Source organism: Mchenga conophoros, linkage group LG3 (genome assembly GCF_057382185.1).
Source record: "Mchenga conophoros isolate Kocher_MC1m ecotype Shallow Benthic linkage group LG3, M_conophoros_male_GT1.1, whole genome shotgun sequence".
Classification (NCBI taxonomy): Eukaryota; Metazoa; Chordata; class Actinopteri; order Cichliformes; family Cichlidae; genus Mchenga; species Mchenga conophoros.
Window position 1 is genome coordinate 27,203,448 of NC_140528.1, and position 16,138 is coordinate 27,219,585.

The 16,138-nt window shown below is 39.5% G+C and overlaps 1 protein-coding gene across 1 annotated transcript; it reads right to left on the minus strand.

Annotated features, from left to right (window-relative positions):
- Positions 1-5,014: 5,014 nt before the first annotated feature.
- LOC146577944 (uncharacterized) lies at positions 5,015-10,213 on the minus strand. The gene is made up of 4 exons (XM_085267738.1): positions 8,934-10,213; positions 5,946-6,896; positions 5,463-5,819; positions 5,015-5,327 (listed from the first exon to the last, which is right to left on the minus strand). Exons 1-4 carry the CDS (start codon positions 10,196-10,198, stop codon positions 5,015-5,017), a joined length of 2,886 nt encoding a protein of 961 aa, XP_085123864.1. The 5' UTR covers positions 10,199-10,213.
- Between the last annotated feature and the right edge of the window lie 5,925 nt (positions 10,214-16,138).

A 16,138-nucleotide genomic window follows, 5' to 3' on the forward strand; every position in this document is an offset into this window, starting at 1 on the left:
CAGTTGTATTTATCCGCGACACCTTAAAGGCTCCGTGTCTGACATAAACCGGTCTGTGGCGCAACAAAGGTTGGGGACTGCTGCTGTGCAGCATGAGGGTTAATAGGACCGTACTCATATGAATATGATGTCTAAATTGATTTATTCTTGTACATCCACGCCGTAGCGGCCCAATTCTTCACCCCAGTGAAGAGGTGATCGTTTTCTCTACGTTTTAATAAATTAAGCCGCTTGGTCTTTGTTCCCCACAACATATCACCAATTCGAAAAAATCAGAATTAGCTGTATTTAAGCAGCTATATATGAAAAACCATGGGACCCAACATACAAGCTGGTTTACGGTTATTTTAAATAAAAGAAACATGTCTATGCAGATGCCCAAAGCTTAACAACATAACACAACACAATTTAACTTTTGTACAACCAGATGTTCATATACTTACATTTGAACGTGTTTTCCTCTTCAACCACCATTGTTATCAGAAACAAATCTCCTGTATGACCCGCAATGTATCCTGGGATATAGTAGGACACGAAGGATACATCGGACCTATCCTTAAAATTTGGGTAAAAGTAGGACACATTTGTCGCCACATTTTGAGTACTCTTTGAATTCGGACAGCCTTCGTTGCTTCGCTGTGACGTCATTGCCTCCAAATATGGCATTGAAACATCCTTCCCCTGAATTCGGACACAGCCAGAGAGAGACAGACTTGACACTGACCAAAACCTACTAAAATACTAATAATCATAATCAAAACAGTATCAATAACTAATCAGAGCATAAACCATAATCTAGAAAAACACCAAAACATGAGAAACAGAAAAAGCTGGGTCAAATGACCCAGAACCGTGACATTTATGCTCTTAGTTCTTGGTTCTGTTCCTCAGCGTTCTCTTGTTTTAATTTCCAGTGTCCAGTCTAGTGTCTAGTTTCGTGTTTTGGTCATGTTTGAGTAATGTTTATTTCCCTGATGAGCATAACATAAACATTGTTCATGCTCTACTGATGCATTTTGCACCCTCTGTAGCGATGTGTCGTTCGCGAACAAAACGGCTCTTAAGCCGGATCTTTCAAGTGAACGACGCGAGCCGGCTCCTTATTGGGAGACGTTGGTTTTTTGGGGTTTTTTTTCTCTCACCCTCTCTCTGTCACACTTTTTTCCCGCTTCACTCAGCACGCGAGTGTAACCACTGACTCATTTTAAATAGTTTAGGACAGCCAAACTACGGACCAGTTGCTAGGTTCGGCAGGGCTACAATAGAAAGCGAGGCGAATACAGAATGAAATGGCTGGAGACAGGAATTTGAGCAGCAACGGTTATTATTTTGCACAAAAATGAATTAAACAAGACACAAATTCCACATTGACAGTAGTAATGACAATAATAACAATAATAAGAATAAGAATAAGCCGGCAAAACAAAAATAACCCCAAAAATAGTCGTTTGAGCTCAATATTCAATTGTCTTTTTGTCTTTGGTCATTTGTCAAGTCAAAAATTCTTAGTCTAGTTCTTTTTCTCTTTCGTTTGTGGTTTGTGTGTTACCACTTGGGAGTCTCCGTCGAGAAAGAAGAGTAAGTTTCTCTGCAAAGTTCAGTCTGGGCTCAGGCTCGCCATCTCCATCCGGAGAGAATCCATCGGAATCCAAAATCTTAGTTCCTTCCACACGAACAAGGAAAAAAACCTAGCCTGCACAACAATATTAACATTATTGCACACAGCCAGCTCCGTTTCTTCTCTTGTATCACTTTAGTTCTTTATCTCTTTTCACATCTCTATCACATTACCACAGTAATACATTGCATGCATGCTTTGAATATATCTCTCGTTGTACATGAAATTATTTTAACCATGTAAAACAACAAATGAATTTCTCGTTCTCTTTTTAACCACGGTAGTTACACTTGCAGTAGCACAGGAACAGAGCGGGAGGGAGAGACATAGTGATGGGATTTCCGGTTCTTTTTAGAGAAATAAAACCACTTTTTTTACATTAGCAATTCCTTTTCTGCACAATTTTATATAATTGTTAATAATAAATTGATTAAAGCAACAAAACAACCTGAAGAGCCGGTTGGGAGCCGAAAGAGCCGGCTCTTTTTAATGATCCGAGGTGAAAGAGCCGGTTCTCTTAAAAGAGCTGGAAATCCCAACACTAACCCTCTGAACAACTTTGTGACAAAAAAAGTACAAAATCTCGTATTAAATCATTATATCAACCTTCCGCCATCATGGTCAATGCGATTAAAGGTTTTTAACCATCTGGAGTGCAGAATGACTCAAAGTCCCTGAAATGTTTCTGTCAGGGTTAGAAGGCAGAATTTCTGAGTTCTGAGTACAATCAAAAGCACCACGACTGCAGGTTTTGTGTTGGATGTTAAAAGCAGGCTAGGATTGAATCAGGCGTGGGATTTCTCTCGTGGCAATCTGGCTGGGTATCCAGTTACAGAAGCAACACATTAACAAGAGAACTCTGAGTAAAACCAAAGTTACTTTCCCGAGTAACTAGTTACTTTGAAAGTAACGAGTAGCTTGAAGTAACTGAGTTACTTTTGATAGAAGTAACCAGTAATGTAACTAAATTACTAATTTAAAGTAACTTACCCAACACTGGTTATTGTAGAGTCTACCTTACAATATAAAGCACCTGGAGGCGACTGTTGTTGTAATTTGGTGCTGTATAAATAAAAGAGAATTAAATTGAATGACATGTAGAAGGTATAACACATAACCTATTTCAGTTTTTATTTAACAAAACACATTAAAATAATTGCAATATCAATACCTTAAAAACCTATTCATCATTGATTTTAAAACTGTGAGAGAACTTGGGCCAGTAACTCTGGTTCCTCTCCTGAAAGCGTGGATGGCATCTCTGTGAGGTGCAGGTCTTGACACTAAGTCGTCTTTGTGGTTGGTTGTGGAGCTGCTGAAGGATCAGAGCATGCCAGACATGCCCCACCTGTGTGCTTCACTCAGTCTGATGTCACGCAAACAGGAAGTAAACTAAAAACGTGACCTGGATGTTCGCTGACATCACAATATTTCTCCATCTTGTCCTTCAGCTTCACCTCTTCATAGATTTCATTCATGAGTCCAAATTATGAGATAAAGGTTGAGTTAGAAAAGGATGAAAAATGTGACGGCAGCATCGTTGCAGCTAACATTATAAGAACCAGTTTAATAATCTGTTGTTCTTGTATGAAGGTCTGTTGTTGTTCAAGAGTCAAACCTCCAGTCTCCACTCAGCAGCATTTCCTCAGTAATGTGGTGCAGCTCCGTGTTGGGGTCTGTGCTGAACTCTTCACCAACAAGTCATCACAGGTTTTTCATGATAAGATAAGATAACTCTTTATTGTCATTGCAGTCATACAAAGTACAGTAGTACAATGAAATTGGAAAACTGTCCTACGTCGGCACTACATATAACACAACACGACACGATATGACACATCACAACGCAACACAAACAACACAACACAGTATATTAACTTAGTATAAAAAAGAAGAATAAGTGTATGTGTATTGCACACTGTTATTATTGCACATTAATTATTATTGCACCTTGTTATAAACATAAATATTATTATTGTTGTTATTATTATTGTTATTGTTATGATATCAGCTCTGATTGACCTTTGTGTGTGTTTGATGAGTGTGTGTGAGAGCTGCTGCTCACAATAAGCAAAAAGTGTTTGAAGAACAAAGAGAAACAGAAAATTATCTGATGATGCAGTGAACACACTCTGAGCGACTGAATGAAGCAGCAGTTTTATTGAGGATTGACAGAAAAGTGCACCAAGCAGGACATGATTTCATGTGGAAGAACAGAACATAGAGAATTTGAACGAATCCACTCCAACATGAAAGGATCCAAATGTTTCCACTCGGCCTGAGTCATCAGAAATATTTCAAGCAGTCATTCAGAGCATAAACATGAAGAGTCACAGGTATTGATCAGATCAAAGATCAGATTTCAGGACTGAACTCTTCACAAACACTGAAGAGTCAGTCACTGTCAGCACTGTCATGTCACTGACAACCACTTTACTGAAACTGAGACACCATGAGTGGAGAAGCAGAATAAAACTCACACTGACAACATTAGAAAAATGTGAGAGAAACACATGTATTTGCAGAGAATATACTCAAGACACACTCAACAGTTTTTTCCCAAAAGCCATAACCACCCTGAACTTACACATGCACTGATATCACCCCCCATTCCGAGGACTTCCCTCTATAAACCACCACTGTACTTTTTTCATGTGCAATAACCCAAACTGTAAATACATAATGCTAACACCTATTCACGTATTTATTTCCTTTAATTTTTTTTATTTGTATATTTGTACACACACACACACAAATATATATTAGGGGTGCAACGATACACAAAATTCACGGTTCGGTTCGGTTCGTTACTTCGGTGTCACGGTTCGATATTTTTTCGATACAAAAAATGTTCATGCCTTTTTAATTTGTCATTTATTAAAATTATAAATATTATAACTAATATTGTATTCTGTTCTATTCTATAACTTTATTTATTAATCATTGCCATGACCTGTTACATAATTAAAAGTATCTGTTTGAAACAATAAAAAAGAATAATAAAGAAAAAGCAATAATTAAAGTTTAATTAAATTATGTAGATTCTATTTTTAATAAGTGGATGAAATATAAAAGCATATATCCTCCTGAGGAAATAAGAATCTTCCCATTGACCCAACCCAACCACCCCACCATAAAAAGATAGTGTATATATTTTTTTTAAAATAGCCTTTAAAGCACAAATAAATAAATAGCCTTTAAAGCACAAATAAAATAAAATAGCCAAACAAATAAAATAGCCTTTAAAGCACAAATCAATCAATTTCCATCTTTTCTATATTTTCTTGAGACACAGAATTCCTTTTGGCTGCTTATGCAGGAATCACCATGAAGCCAGATGAAGCCACAGATTCTATATCACAATGTTCATCAGGAAAAAAAAATTACACAGCCGCCTCATTCTTCTTTCTTCAAAGAAGGATTAAAATGCTTTGCCAAAGGTTTCATAGCTGATGGTTTTTGAGCACATGAATGTGCTGCTCTGGTTCCATCATTCACTCTGCTTCTCATCTCCTCCAGTTTCTGGACCTTCTCTGTGTCTCCTTCCTGCTTCATCTTCTCAATCAGGAAGTCCAAGTGGACCATAGTGGATGCTGAATCAGCTTTCAGAGCGATCTGCTCCAGTCTGACAACATGTTGGTAGGACTCGTCCAAGAACTGTGACTTCTCTTTTGCTAGACGGTTCAACTCGTTTTCAATATTTTTTAACGTTGATGACTTCCCCTCACTTTCTTTTTGATGCATTTCATAGTTCCGCTGCATTTCATCATTCCTCTGTATTTCTTTTTTGTTCAGTGATAAACCTTTTTGTTTAAGCTTTTCCACTACGTCGTTAGCAATACATAACTGACTCTTCTTTGACTCACATTCTGATTTAGTCTCTTCATATTTTTTTTTCATGTCTTCCTTTATCATTGACACTTTCCTGGTCTTGTTCACATATCTCCACTTTTCTTTCACATGAGCTGATAAAGGACATCTGTTCGGACAAACAGTACAGTGCTTTTTTTTCATGACCTTACAGTCTTTGGGAGACCAGGTCACGTTGCATGGATAGTGACAGTTCTCCTTACAGATTGTACAGCAGACAGCTCCTCGATAAAATGCACCTTTCATACCACCACCAACAATATTTTCTTTATCTTTATATGCCTCATCAACTTCTACAGTGAACTCCTTACTCTTCTTCATCTCTTCTTCAAGTTTATTTATACTTTCTTGGATATCTTGGGCTTCTTGGCTTTTTGCGTCTCCTTTTCTCTTATAATTTTCTTGCCTCTCTTTTGCGTCTTTCATCTGTTTTTCTATTTGCATCTTTTCTTCTTCATGTTTCTTCAGAGCGTTGTTGATCTGCGAGACTTCTTTCTCTTTAAGTTCAATATGTTCAATTCTCTCTTTCAGGTTTTGGATACATGCTTTCAGGCTGGTGTGTTCTTTTAATACTTCAACTGTTTTCTTCAGTTTTTGAGCACTAGATTTTCCTAAGAAGTCTTTCAAATGTTTCGTGTTTTTCTGTGTAAGTTTCCATGAAGACTTATTTTTCTTGCTTCTCTCATTATGCTGTGAATTATTAAACAGGAAGTGAACAGGCTCGTTCTTCTCATTTTTGGCACATTTAATGTTTGCAGTTTCAAGAGCTTCAAGGGGGTTTTCGGGTCTAGTTCCATCTGAGTGTGTGATGAGTGCTATAATGTTTTTCTCCACATCTTTTCCAAACAGAGACATCACTGAATCAAAGCTGTACAACAGTCCTTCACTCAGTCGATTGATGCTCGCCTTCATCACCAGACCCACAGCATGAACTTCATGGACTCCGTCATCTGATCGAAACAAGTCAAATAATCTGTGACTGATGATGTCATCACGTTCAGTCCCTCTGGTGTCTCCAAATCCAGGCGTGTCGATGATGGTCAGAGAGTAGGGAAGAGTTTTATTTTCAAAACCAAAGATCTCGTACACCATCACATCTGATGTCTGACTTTCTGCCTGACTTCTCCTCTCCTCCTCTACGATCTGAAACCAGACTCCATCCTCCCACTTCACTCCCATGGTGTAGTTGAGCAGAGCATTGATCAGTGTAGATTTTCCTGCTCCTGTTTCTCCCACCAGTAAGATGGTTCTGTTTGTCATGTTTGGATTTTTGTCTCCAACAGTCATTCTAGTCAGAGTTCCAAACTTCTCTTTCTTTGGTCTCAGCTGATAGACAGCAGGAGGTCCTGAATGGATCAGAAAACTGTTTAGGATAATGTCTTCGTGTGGTGATGAGACGACACTGCTCCTGCATAGAAAAGCAGAGAATATCTTCAATGCACATGTAAACATTCTGAACATGTTCCTGTAGTTCAACAGCTGATCCTTTTCTGCTCAGAATCAAAAGTCACATAAAATTAAACCTTTTTTTGGTTTGTTTTTTCCTGTTTGCACTCCCAAATCATTAGCGGTTACATCACTTTTTTGTTTTGTTTTTTCATCGTTGGACTATTGAGTAACCTCGATAGTAAGCTCCAGAGTGTTAGTTTCTTGTTTATGTTTCTTTTCGCACAGTTGTTTCATGTGATTAATTGCTTGTTTCCTGTGGACAGGAATTCATTTCCCTTGGAGCCCTGGGTGTGCTTAGTTGCTGGTGTGTGGTGTTTCTGGATTCCCTCATGTGTGAAGAGTCCCTATCCCGGACTCCCCCTGTGCCCTGGATTACCCCCGCCCTCTCACTTGTATGTAGTCGCACCTGGTGTCGTGTATCAATAAAAGGAACTGTATTGTAGCTGCCTCGTCTGCGCTTGAGTCCATCCCACCTCGTGACAGCCCATCCAACACAGATGAATACTTCTATTTTATTTTTTTTTCGATTGGTTTGGGATGTCAGTCATTTGGGTGATCATTACTGTTGCTAGCCGAGATTAAAACAGTTTTAGTTTCAGTGTGTTGAAGTGGCTGGGATCAGAATCAGCACCTACAAGTCTGAGACTATTGTTCACTGAAGATGGTTGAAGTGCACATCACAGTTTGGGGATGAGATGCTTTTCCAAATGTGAGCAACATCAAGGATTTTTACATATCTCTAGGTCTGGTTCACAAGTGAGGAAAAGCAGAGTGGAAGTTGGACTGTTTATTCATGATGAACAGAGACTTGAGAGTAAAAGTAAAGCTGTGATTTTTCTGGTCAGTCTATATTCCTTGCATCACTTATGGTCAGAAAAAAAACTGCAGATTCAAGTGTTGAGCTTCTCTTACATACAGTGTGAGAAGCTTTGGTCATTGTTAGAGACTCAGAATATAGCCGATATATAAAAAGGAACCAGTTGAGGTGTTTGGCACATCACCCCAGGAAAGACCCAGGACACATTGTCTCTTTTGATAAGCTGGAAGAGCTGACAGGGGAGAGGGACATCTGGGAACCTGTGCTGTCCTCGGTGACTGAGACACAGATAAGTGTCAGAAAATAGAGTGGACGACTAAATTATAGGGGTGGCTGTAGCTCAGGTGGCAGAGCAGGTCAGCCACTAATCTGAAGGTCGGTGGTTCGATCCCAGGCTGCACCCTGGCTGCATTCCAAATATCCTTGGGCAACATACTAACCCCGTGTTTGCCTACTGGTGGTGGTCAGAGGGCCCGGTGGCGCCTGTGTCCGGCAGCCTTGCCTCTGTCAGTGCGCCCCAGGGTGGCTGTGGCTACAATGTAGCTGCCATCACCAGTGTGTGAATGTGTGTGTGAATGGGTGAATGACTGAATGTAGTGTAAAGCGCTTTGGGGTCCTATGGACTAGAAAAGCGTCATACAAATGCAGGCCATTTACCATTTAAATTATTTTTCTGTACACTTTTGTAGTTTTAGTTCAGTATGAAGAAGGTTGGTATAAATCTCCCTCCTTTAAGCCAGATGTGAATTTATCTTCATAGGTTTCTTTTTTCATGTTTACATAAAACACTGATTGATTCCTATTTATTTATTAGAAAAAATTGTTTTTTCCATAGTTAGTCTTCAGATCTAGCTATGGAAATCAGGTCTTTCTCATCCTCTTCATCGATTACAGAAATGTAGTTCGTTATTACTGCGCCATGCTGAGAGAAGAAACAGTTTGAATCTTGAGAGTGAAATAAATGCAGGACATGCTTTCACTGATGTGTTTCAATGAGGATTCAACATTCATAACAATCTCTACACTTTTCCCTGGAAATCAAACATGTATAGCAATTAATTAAAATGGCAGTCACACACACACACACACACACACACACACACACACACACACACACACACACACACACACACATCTTTAGTGTGTGAACTAGAGTCATTTCTGTCATGTTTGACATACCTCTGTGCTTCTCTGGTTCCCTTATCCACTCTTCTTCTCATCTCCTCCAGTTTCTGGACCTTCTCTGTGTCTCCTTTCTGCTTCATCTTCTCAATCAGGAAGTCCAAGTGGACAACAGTGGACGCTGAATCAGCTTTCAGAGCGATCTGCTCCAGTCTGACAGCATGTTGGTAGGACTCATGCAGTAACTGTGACTTCTCTGCTGTCAGTTGATTTATTTGCTTTTCAAGTAAATGAACATCCTTCATTGTCATTTGTGGATCATTCTTCTGACCTTTCCTTACTCTGGTCACATATCTCGATGTTTCTTTCACATGATCTGATGCTAGGCACTTTTTGGTACATGAAGTACAGAAACCTTCATTAAAGACCTCACAGTGTGTCAAGGCCAAAGTGCATCCAAAGTGACAGTTCTCCTCACAGACTGTACAGGTGACAGCTGCTTTAAAACCCAGCCCACACGTCTCTGCTCTGATAGGTTCTTTATGTTTAAAAACTTCAGCAACAAATAGAGTGACCTCTTCATTCTTCATTTTGTCATGTTTCTTCAGAGCTTCCCGAATCTTTTTCGTCTCTCTTTCTTTTAATTCTGTGAATTTGATTCTTTCTTGCATGTTTTGGATGCAGGCTGTCAGTCTGATACTTTCTTTTAACACTCCAGATGCTGTCTCTAGCTTTAGATGTGTAGTTTCTTTCAGGAAGTCTGTGAACTCTCTCATTCCTTTCTCTGATCGTTCATAATTATTTTTCAGAAATTCTTCTTCCTCATCCTCATGCTGACAGTTATTAAACAGGAAGTAAACTGGCTGATTCTTCTCCTTTGTGGCACATTTAATTTCTGCTGCTTCAAGAGCTTGAAGAGCATTTTTAGGTCGTCTTCCATCTGAGTGTGTGATCAGAGCTACAGTGTTTTTCTCCACATCTTTTCCAAACAGAGACATCAATGAGTCAAATACATATTTCATTTTTTTACTCAGTTGATCCTCGTTCGCCTTCATCACCAGACCCACTGCATGAACTTCATGGACTCCATCATCTGATTGAAACAGGTCCAACAATCTGTGACTGATGATGTCATCATGTTCAGTCCCTCTGGTGTCTCCACATCCAGGCGTGTCGATGATGGTCAGAGAGTAGGGAAGAGTTTTATTTTCAAAACCAAAGATCTCGTACACCATCACATCTGATGTCTGACTTTCTGCCTGACTTCTCCTCTCCTCCTCTACGATCTGAAACCAGACTCCATCCTCCCACTTCACTCCCATGGTGTAGTTGAGCAGAGCATTGATCAGAGTAGATTTTCCTGCTCCTGTTTCTCCCACCAGTAAGATGGTTCTGTTTGTCATGTTTGGATTTTTGTCTCCAACAGTCATTCTAGTCAGAGTTCCAAACTTCTCTTTCTTTGGTCTCAGCTGATAGACAGCAGGAAGTCCCTTAGATTTCTGATCATTGTTGGAGATGATGCTTTTATATTTGCTGCAGAGAAAGCAGAGACTATTTTATGACACAATGATATAATTTGTGTAACTGCAGTAAGTTCTTTTCTGCTCTGTGAGAATGTTTCTGATGACTTGTTAGACATTATTGGCTTTGAATGTTTGTTCTGAAATATGGAGAAGGGGTTTTCATCTATTTCCTCGGTAGTGTTAGCTCATGTTTCTGTTCAGGCTAGCATCGCGTTATCTCATTGTGTCTATGTATGAACTCTCACTGTAGTGTATGCTACCAATAAATGAAATCAAGAATTCTCCAAAGACATGCAGCTTGTGGGGATAGGTTAATTAATTAATACAAGTTGCACATAGGTGTGAATGTGAGCGCGAACGGTTGTCTGTCCCTGTGTGTTAGCCCGTGACAGACTGCCTCTCGCCCACTGACAGCTGGGATAGGCTCCAGCACCCCCCGCGACCCTGAAAAGGATAAGCCGAAGCAAATGGATGGATGGATGTAATTGTGCCAAGGATATTAATGCATTATTATTGCTACAGTTAATACAAAACTATTCATGTGAGTATCATTTGAGAGTGATAAATTCTTGGGATAGGAGTAGCTGTTAGAAAAGGGTTTGGAGGGGTTCAGCTAGACATGGGTAGGAACTACTTTGCCCTTTTGGAACAACAAATGGTCAATATTGTGTTTCTTTGTTTTTGTTTTTCTTACTCTCACTTGTTTTGTACTTTTATTGTATATGTCATAACTAGGGATGGGTATCGTTTAGGTTTTATCCGATACCAGTGCCAAACCGGTACTTTTGAAACGGTGCCGGTGCTTAAACGGTGCTTAAAGAATGGAGAACACAAAATTGGTCCAAAAACCTCTCATGTTCGGTTGTTTTTTGTAAAAAGATAACAATGTTAGCCTTTTCTGCAGCTATGGGGCATATATGGCATCACTCTTGGCTGGAAGCAGTGCTTAAACAATGGAAAAAACACAAACTTTGTCCAAAAACCTCTCATGTTTAGCTGTTTTTTTGTAAAAAGATAACAATGTTAGCCTTTTCTGCAGCTATGGGGCATATATGGTATCACTCTTGGCTGGAAGCAGTGCTTAAACAATGGAAAAAACACAAACTTTGTCCAAAAACCTCTCATGTTCAGCTGTTTCCCACTTTTTCTTTGGTCATTTTAGCCTTTTTGGCCAGGGTGAAGGGAGTATCTGCCATCAAACAAGAGGACAGCTGCATGTAGCTATGATGATGTTTGCTAGTTCACCTTACATGCATTAATGTAATAACGTGGTTAGCCTCCTCAACGTAAATTACACACGAACAACATTAAGCTACTCACGCAGAGAAGAACGGCTGCTGCTGCATCATCATCCTCATCATTTCTGCTACACTGGCAGGGCTAGGGGCCAGGACTCTCCTCTTCGGGTTTGTGGGGGATGTTGCTAACTCCGGGTCCGATAACAGGCACCACACCCGCAGTAGATGTGCTCGGTGTGAGGTCTCGCAGCAAGCTATCAAACACGGCGCATTTCTCGGCTTTTAAAAAAAACGCTATGCGTCGCCAGGTGTTTCATCGGATTTGAGGTGTTACCTCCTTTGACAGTGTCACAGTATCAGCTTAAAGCACTTGTTGCTGCTGAGTTTGCATCTTTTGCTGTGAAGTACACCTTGGGCATTTTTAATCTGTAGCTTTGCTCTAAAAGAACGTACGTACCTGGGCCCGCCTACTACGCTTGCAAAGGTAAAATGATTGGCTTGAATCCAAAGTGTATGACATCTCAGTAAAAAAAAAAGAACCGAAATATGCGCTGTTTTTCAGTCTGGTTAGTACCATTTATGACAGAACCCGGTACCCATCCCTAGTAATAACACTTGTTACTTATATGTTCAAAATAAATATTTAAATGTTTGATTTATTTTTTTGTTTGATAGTCCTTTTCTCGTGTTTAATGCAAATGTGGTTGCATTAAACGTAAGCACTAAATGGCCACATGAAAAATGAAAAACAGAAGGAAAGAACAAGGCATCTTACTAAAAAAAAATACAATTTAAAAAGCCTGTAACATTTACATTTATAATAAAGTAACACATTCACCTGTGCCCAATCATGCTCATATACCTCATGATCAGTGTTGGGTCTAAACTCAGACCCCGCTGTATCCAAGACTTATTCCCATGAAAGAAAAACAAGGCAACGATCGATTTCTTGCGCAAGGGAGGCCTTTCCATCTGTGACCAGCACGTCGAAATGACCACAATGGTGGCCTCCTCTCGCCGCCTTTTATTGACAAACTTCAAACAATAGTTTACAAAACACCTCCCCCTGCAACCCCCTTTGGTTACATAGACAAGCACTGTATGTAAGTGTGTGTGTGTGGGTGTTATGTGAGAGTGTGTGTGTGTGTGTGTGTGTGTGTGTGTGTGTCTGCTGATCAAAGGGTCATAAAACCTAAAAGCAGGAACAACATCCTTGGTCATAAAAAGGGTAGTCTCCCCCACACCCAATGTATGGTTTACCATAGATAACACAGTGAAACCATACAAAGGGTAGGAAGCTCTACCAAACATCAAACAGATCTTCAAAAGGACGTTCCTGTGATAAAACACTTCAACCTTGCACCCAGAACCTCGAGAATCTGGGTATGGGAGGAAAGAAAGAATTCCTTTCACAGAGTTAAAAACAATGGACAAATGGTACATATAAAAATGACAAATGTTTAACTATTTAATCTAACAATCAGTTCACTTGTTTTAATTATTTCTTATGTTAATGGTACTCACTGTGCTGCCATGATGAACTGTGAGGATCAAACACCTGGAAAAAATATGTGAGAGAAGCAGACATCCTAAAAAATAATTCAATTGAGGTTTTTAATACAGGACCAAATTGTCTACTGTGTTTTATACTGAAAAAAAACCCCTACAGTGTTCTAGAGAAAGCCTCAGCAATCAGAGGCTTTGTTTTGAGACGCCTCTTTTTCTGATTTAGCACTATAGAAATAAAATAAAACGCAAAAAAGAACGTTTGCGTGGACAAGCAAGGAATTTGACTCCCGGTCATAAGTACATGCTAAATAGAAGGCGACACATTTATCGAAGACATTACAGTTTTATTGAGTGAATATAAAATCTTGATTTGACTGCAAGATGAACATGGAAATATTTATGTTAGTGTCAGTATCACATCTTATAATGTGTAAAATTAATGTGCTTATCATATAAGATGAAAATGTCAAGGTTCTGGGTCATTTTGACCCAGCACTTTGAGTTCTCATGTTTTGGCTTGATTTTGTATCTTCTTGACCTCTTGTTAGGCGATGATGATGATGATGATGATGATATAATATGATAATTGTTATTATTTAGTATGTTCCAGCTTATTCTTGTTTAGGTTTAGTTCTGCCCGTGTAAAGTTTCTTAGTCTGCATCTTTGTGAGTTGTTTCCTGTTTTATTTTGAAGGATTACGTCTAATGTCAGTGTGTCTAGCGTTGCTCCTCCTGTCTCGTTATCACTAATCTCTCCCAGCTGTGTCTCCCTCCTGTTTTTCATCCCCTGATTACTCCCCTGTGTATATGAGCTCTGTGTTTGCCTTTTTTTTCTCTGTTGCATTCTACCTTAAACTTGCCTGTGTGTTTCTCTTTCCAGTGGTTCATTGTCAGTTCATGTTTCCATGTTTTTTTGAGTCGTATTTCAGTGTCCAAGTCCTGCATTTGAATCCTCATCTCCACCTGCCCCCACACAAAGCCCTGACAAAAAAACCTGTGTAGCGCTACAATTTTTCATGCAGGTTAGTCATTAATGCAGTGTGGTTTGGATTATCTACTATCAAACATTACTGATCCTCAGCTTGATGTATGTATTGACACAGCCACAGAAGCTGACAATAACCACTGGTTATTTTTAGGGGCTTTTTCATATTTAAGAAGATAAAATACAAAAAACTAACAAGTTAAAAATACAACAGCGTTAATGAACACAGAAGTTTGGACTTGGAAGCGCCATGTACATTGTCTTGAGCATTTCTAACTAAATGCTCCAGTCTATAGAGTCAAAGGTATTCCTTCAGTTGTTGTAAACAATTTTTCAATTTTTTTTCACTAAAGATTGAAATAGACCTATATTTATTAATTAAAGTTTAGAAATAGATCTATAATTATTAATTACAGTTTATCTAAGTTATATTTCTGGAGTAGTGAAGATATTAGGGATCAGAGAGTTTTAGAGAGTTGGGGAAAATGTAAAACATGACTGTAAAGAGCTCCTGATAATATTTACTAAATGATTATAAGTATTATACCTTCAAGCAGCTGTGTTTTAAATATATTTTATTTATTTATATTATCACTTCAAATTCAAATTCAAATTTTTATTTGTCACGTACACAGTCATACACAGTACGATATGTAGTGAAATGCTTGGACAACTGCTCGTGACCTAAAGAAAACAAAAAAGGAAAAGGCTATGAATAAGATAGGAAATAAATATGAAAAATTAAAAAGGGTAAATTTAACTAGGAAGGAATAAAATATAAATTAAGGTTAAAAAATGAAATAACTGTACAACACACTGGGAAAGAATAAGATAAAATATATAAATTAAATTGAAAATAAAATAACTGTACAACAAAATACACAATACACAATATAGAACTATATAAGAATGTATGAACAAAATACACAATATAGAACTATATAAGAATGTCTGAACAAAATACACAAGAAGTATAAATAAATATATACACAATAACAGCAACGTGATTTAAGTGATGAAGTGAAAACAAAGTCCAGAATGTCCAGTGTGTGTGTAAGAACTGTATGTGTGGGTCAGTACTGTGTGGTGGTGTGATTGAGAGACTGTATCGCCTGCGGGAAGAAGCTCCTCCTCAGTCTCTCTGTGTTGGTCTTCAGGGAGCGGAATCGCTTTCCTGACCTCAGCAGAGAGAACAGTCTGTTGTTGGGATGGCTGAGGTCCTTCACCATCTTCCTGGCCTTGGTCCAGCACCGCCTGCTGTAGATTGAGTGCAGGTCAGGGAGCTCGGAGCGGATGGTGCGCTCAGCTGACCGCACAACCCTCTGTAGAGCTCGTCTGTCCTGCATGGTGCTGTTCCCGAACCAGGTTAAGATGTTTCCCGTCAGGATGCTCTCTATGGTGCACGAGTAAAAGTTCCTGAGCACCTTGGAGGGCAGTTGGAAGTCTCTCAAGCGTCTGAGGTGGTAGAGACGCTGACGGGCCTTTTTCACCACGGAGTTGATGTGACAGGACCATGACAGGTCCTGCGTGATGTGAACTCCGAGGTATTTGAAGCTGTCCACTCTCTCCACTGGGCACTCGTTGATGACGGGGGTCTGGTAGTTCCTCTCCTGCTTAGTGCTGAAGTCCACTATCAGCTCCTTTGTCTTACTGACGTTTAGAAGGAGGTTGTTCCTCTGGCACCAGTTCTCCAGATTCCTAATCTCCTTCAGGTAGGCCGTCTCGTTGTTATCAGAGATCAGGCCCACCACGACGGTGTCGTCAGCAAACTTGATGATGGTGGTGGAGCTGGTAGTGGCCACGCAGTCATATGTGTACAGAGAGTACAGCAGGGGGCTCAGAACACACCCCTGGGGGGCTCCAGTGCTGAGAGTGGTGGAGGCTGAGACATGTCCGCCCACTTATAATGTACATATTATTTACTAATGCAATTTGCACTTCTCTTACACAGGTCACTCTTACTTTGACTTTTTCAACTTATTTTGTACTTTTCTTTGTTTGTTTGGT

Bases quoted from the DNA above. Each gene is read 5' to 3' on its own strand.
- LOC146577944 (XM_085267738.1), bottom strand. From the start codon at position 10,198: ATGGGAGTGAAGTGGGAGGATGGAGTCTGGTTTCAGATCGTAGAGGAG. The intron at 6,897-8,933 runs GTATGTCAAACA...TTTTCTATGCAG, and splicing joins GGAACCAGAGAAGCACAGAG to GAGCAGTGTCGTCTCATCAC. The intron at 5,328-5,462 runs ATGTATTGCTAA...GAAGTCATCAAC, and splicing joins GAGTCAAAGAAGAGTCAGTT to GTTAAAAAATATTGAAAACG.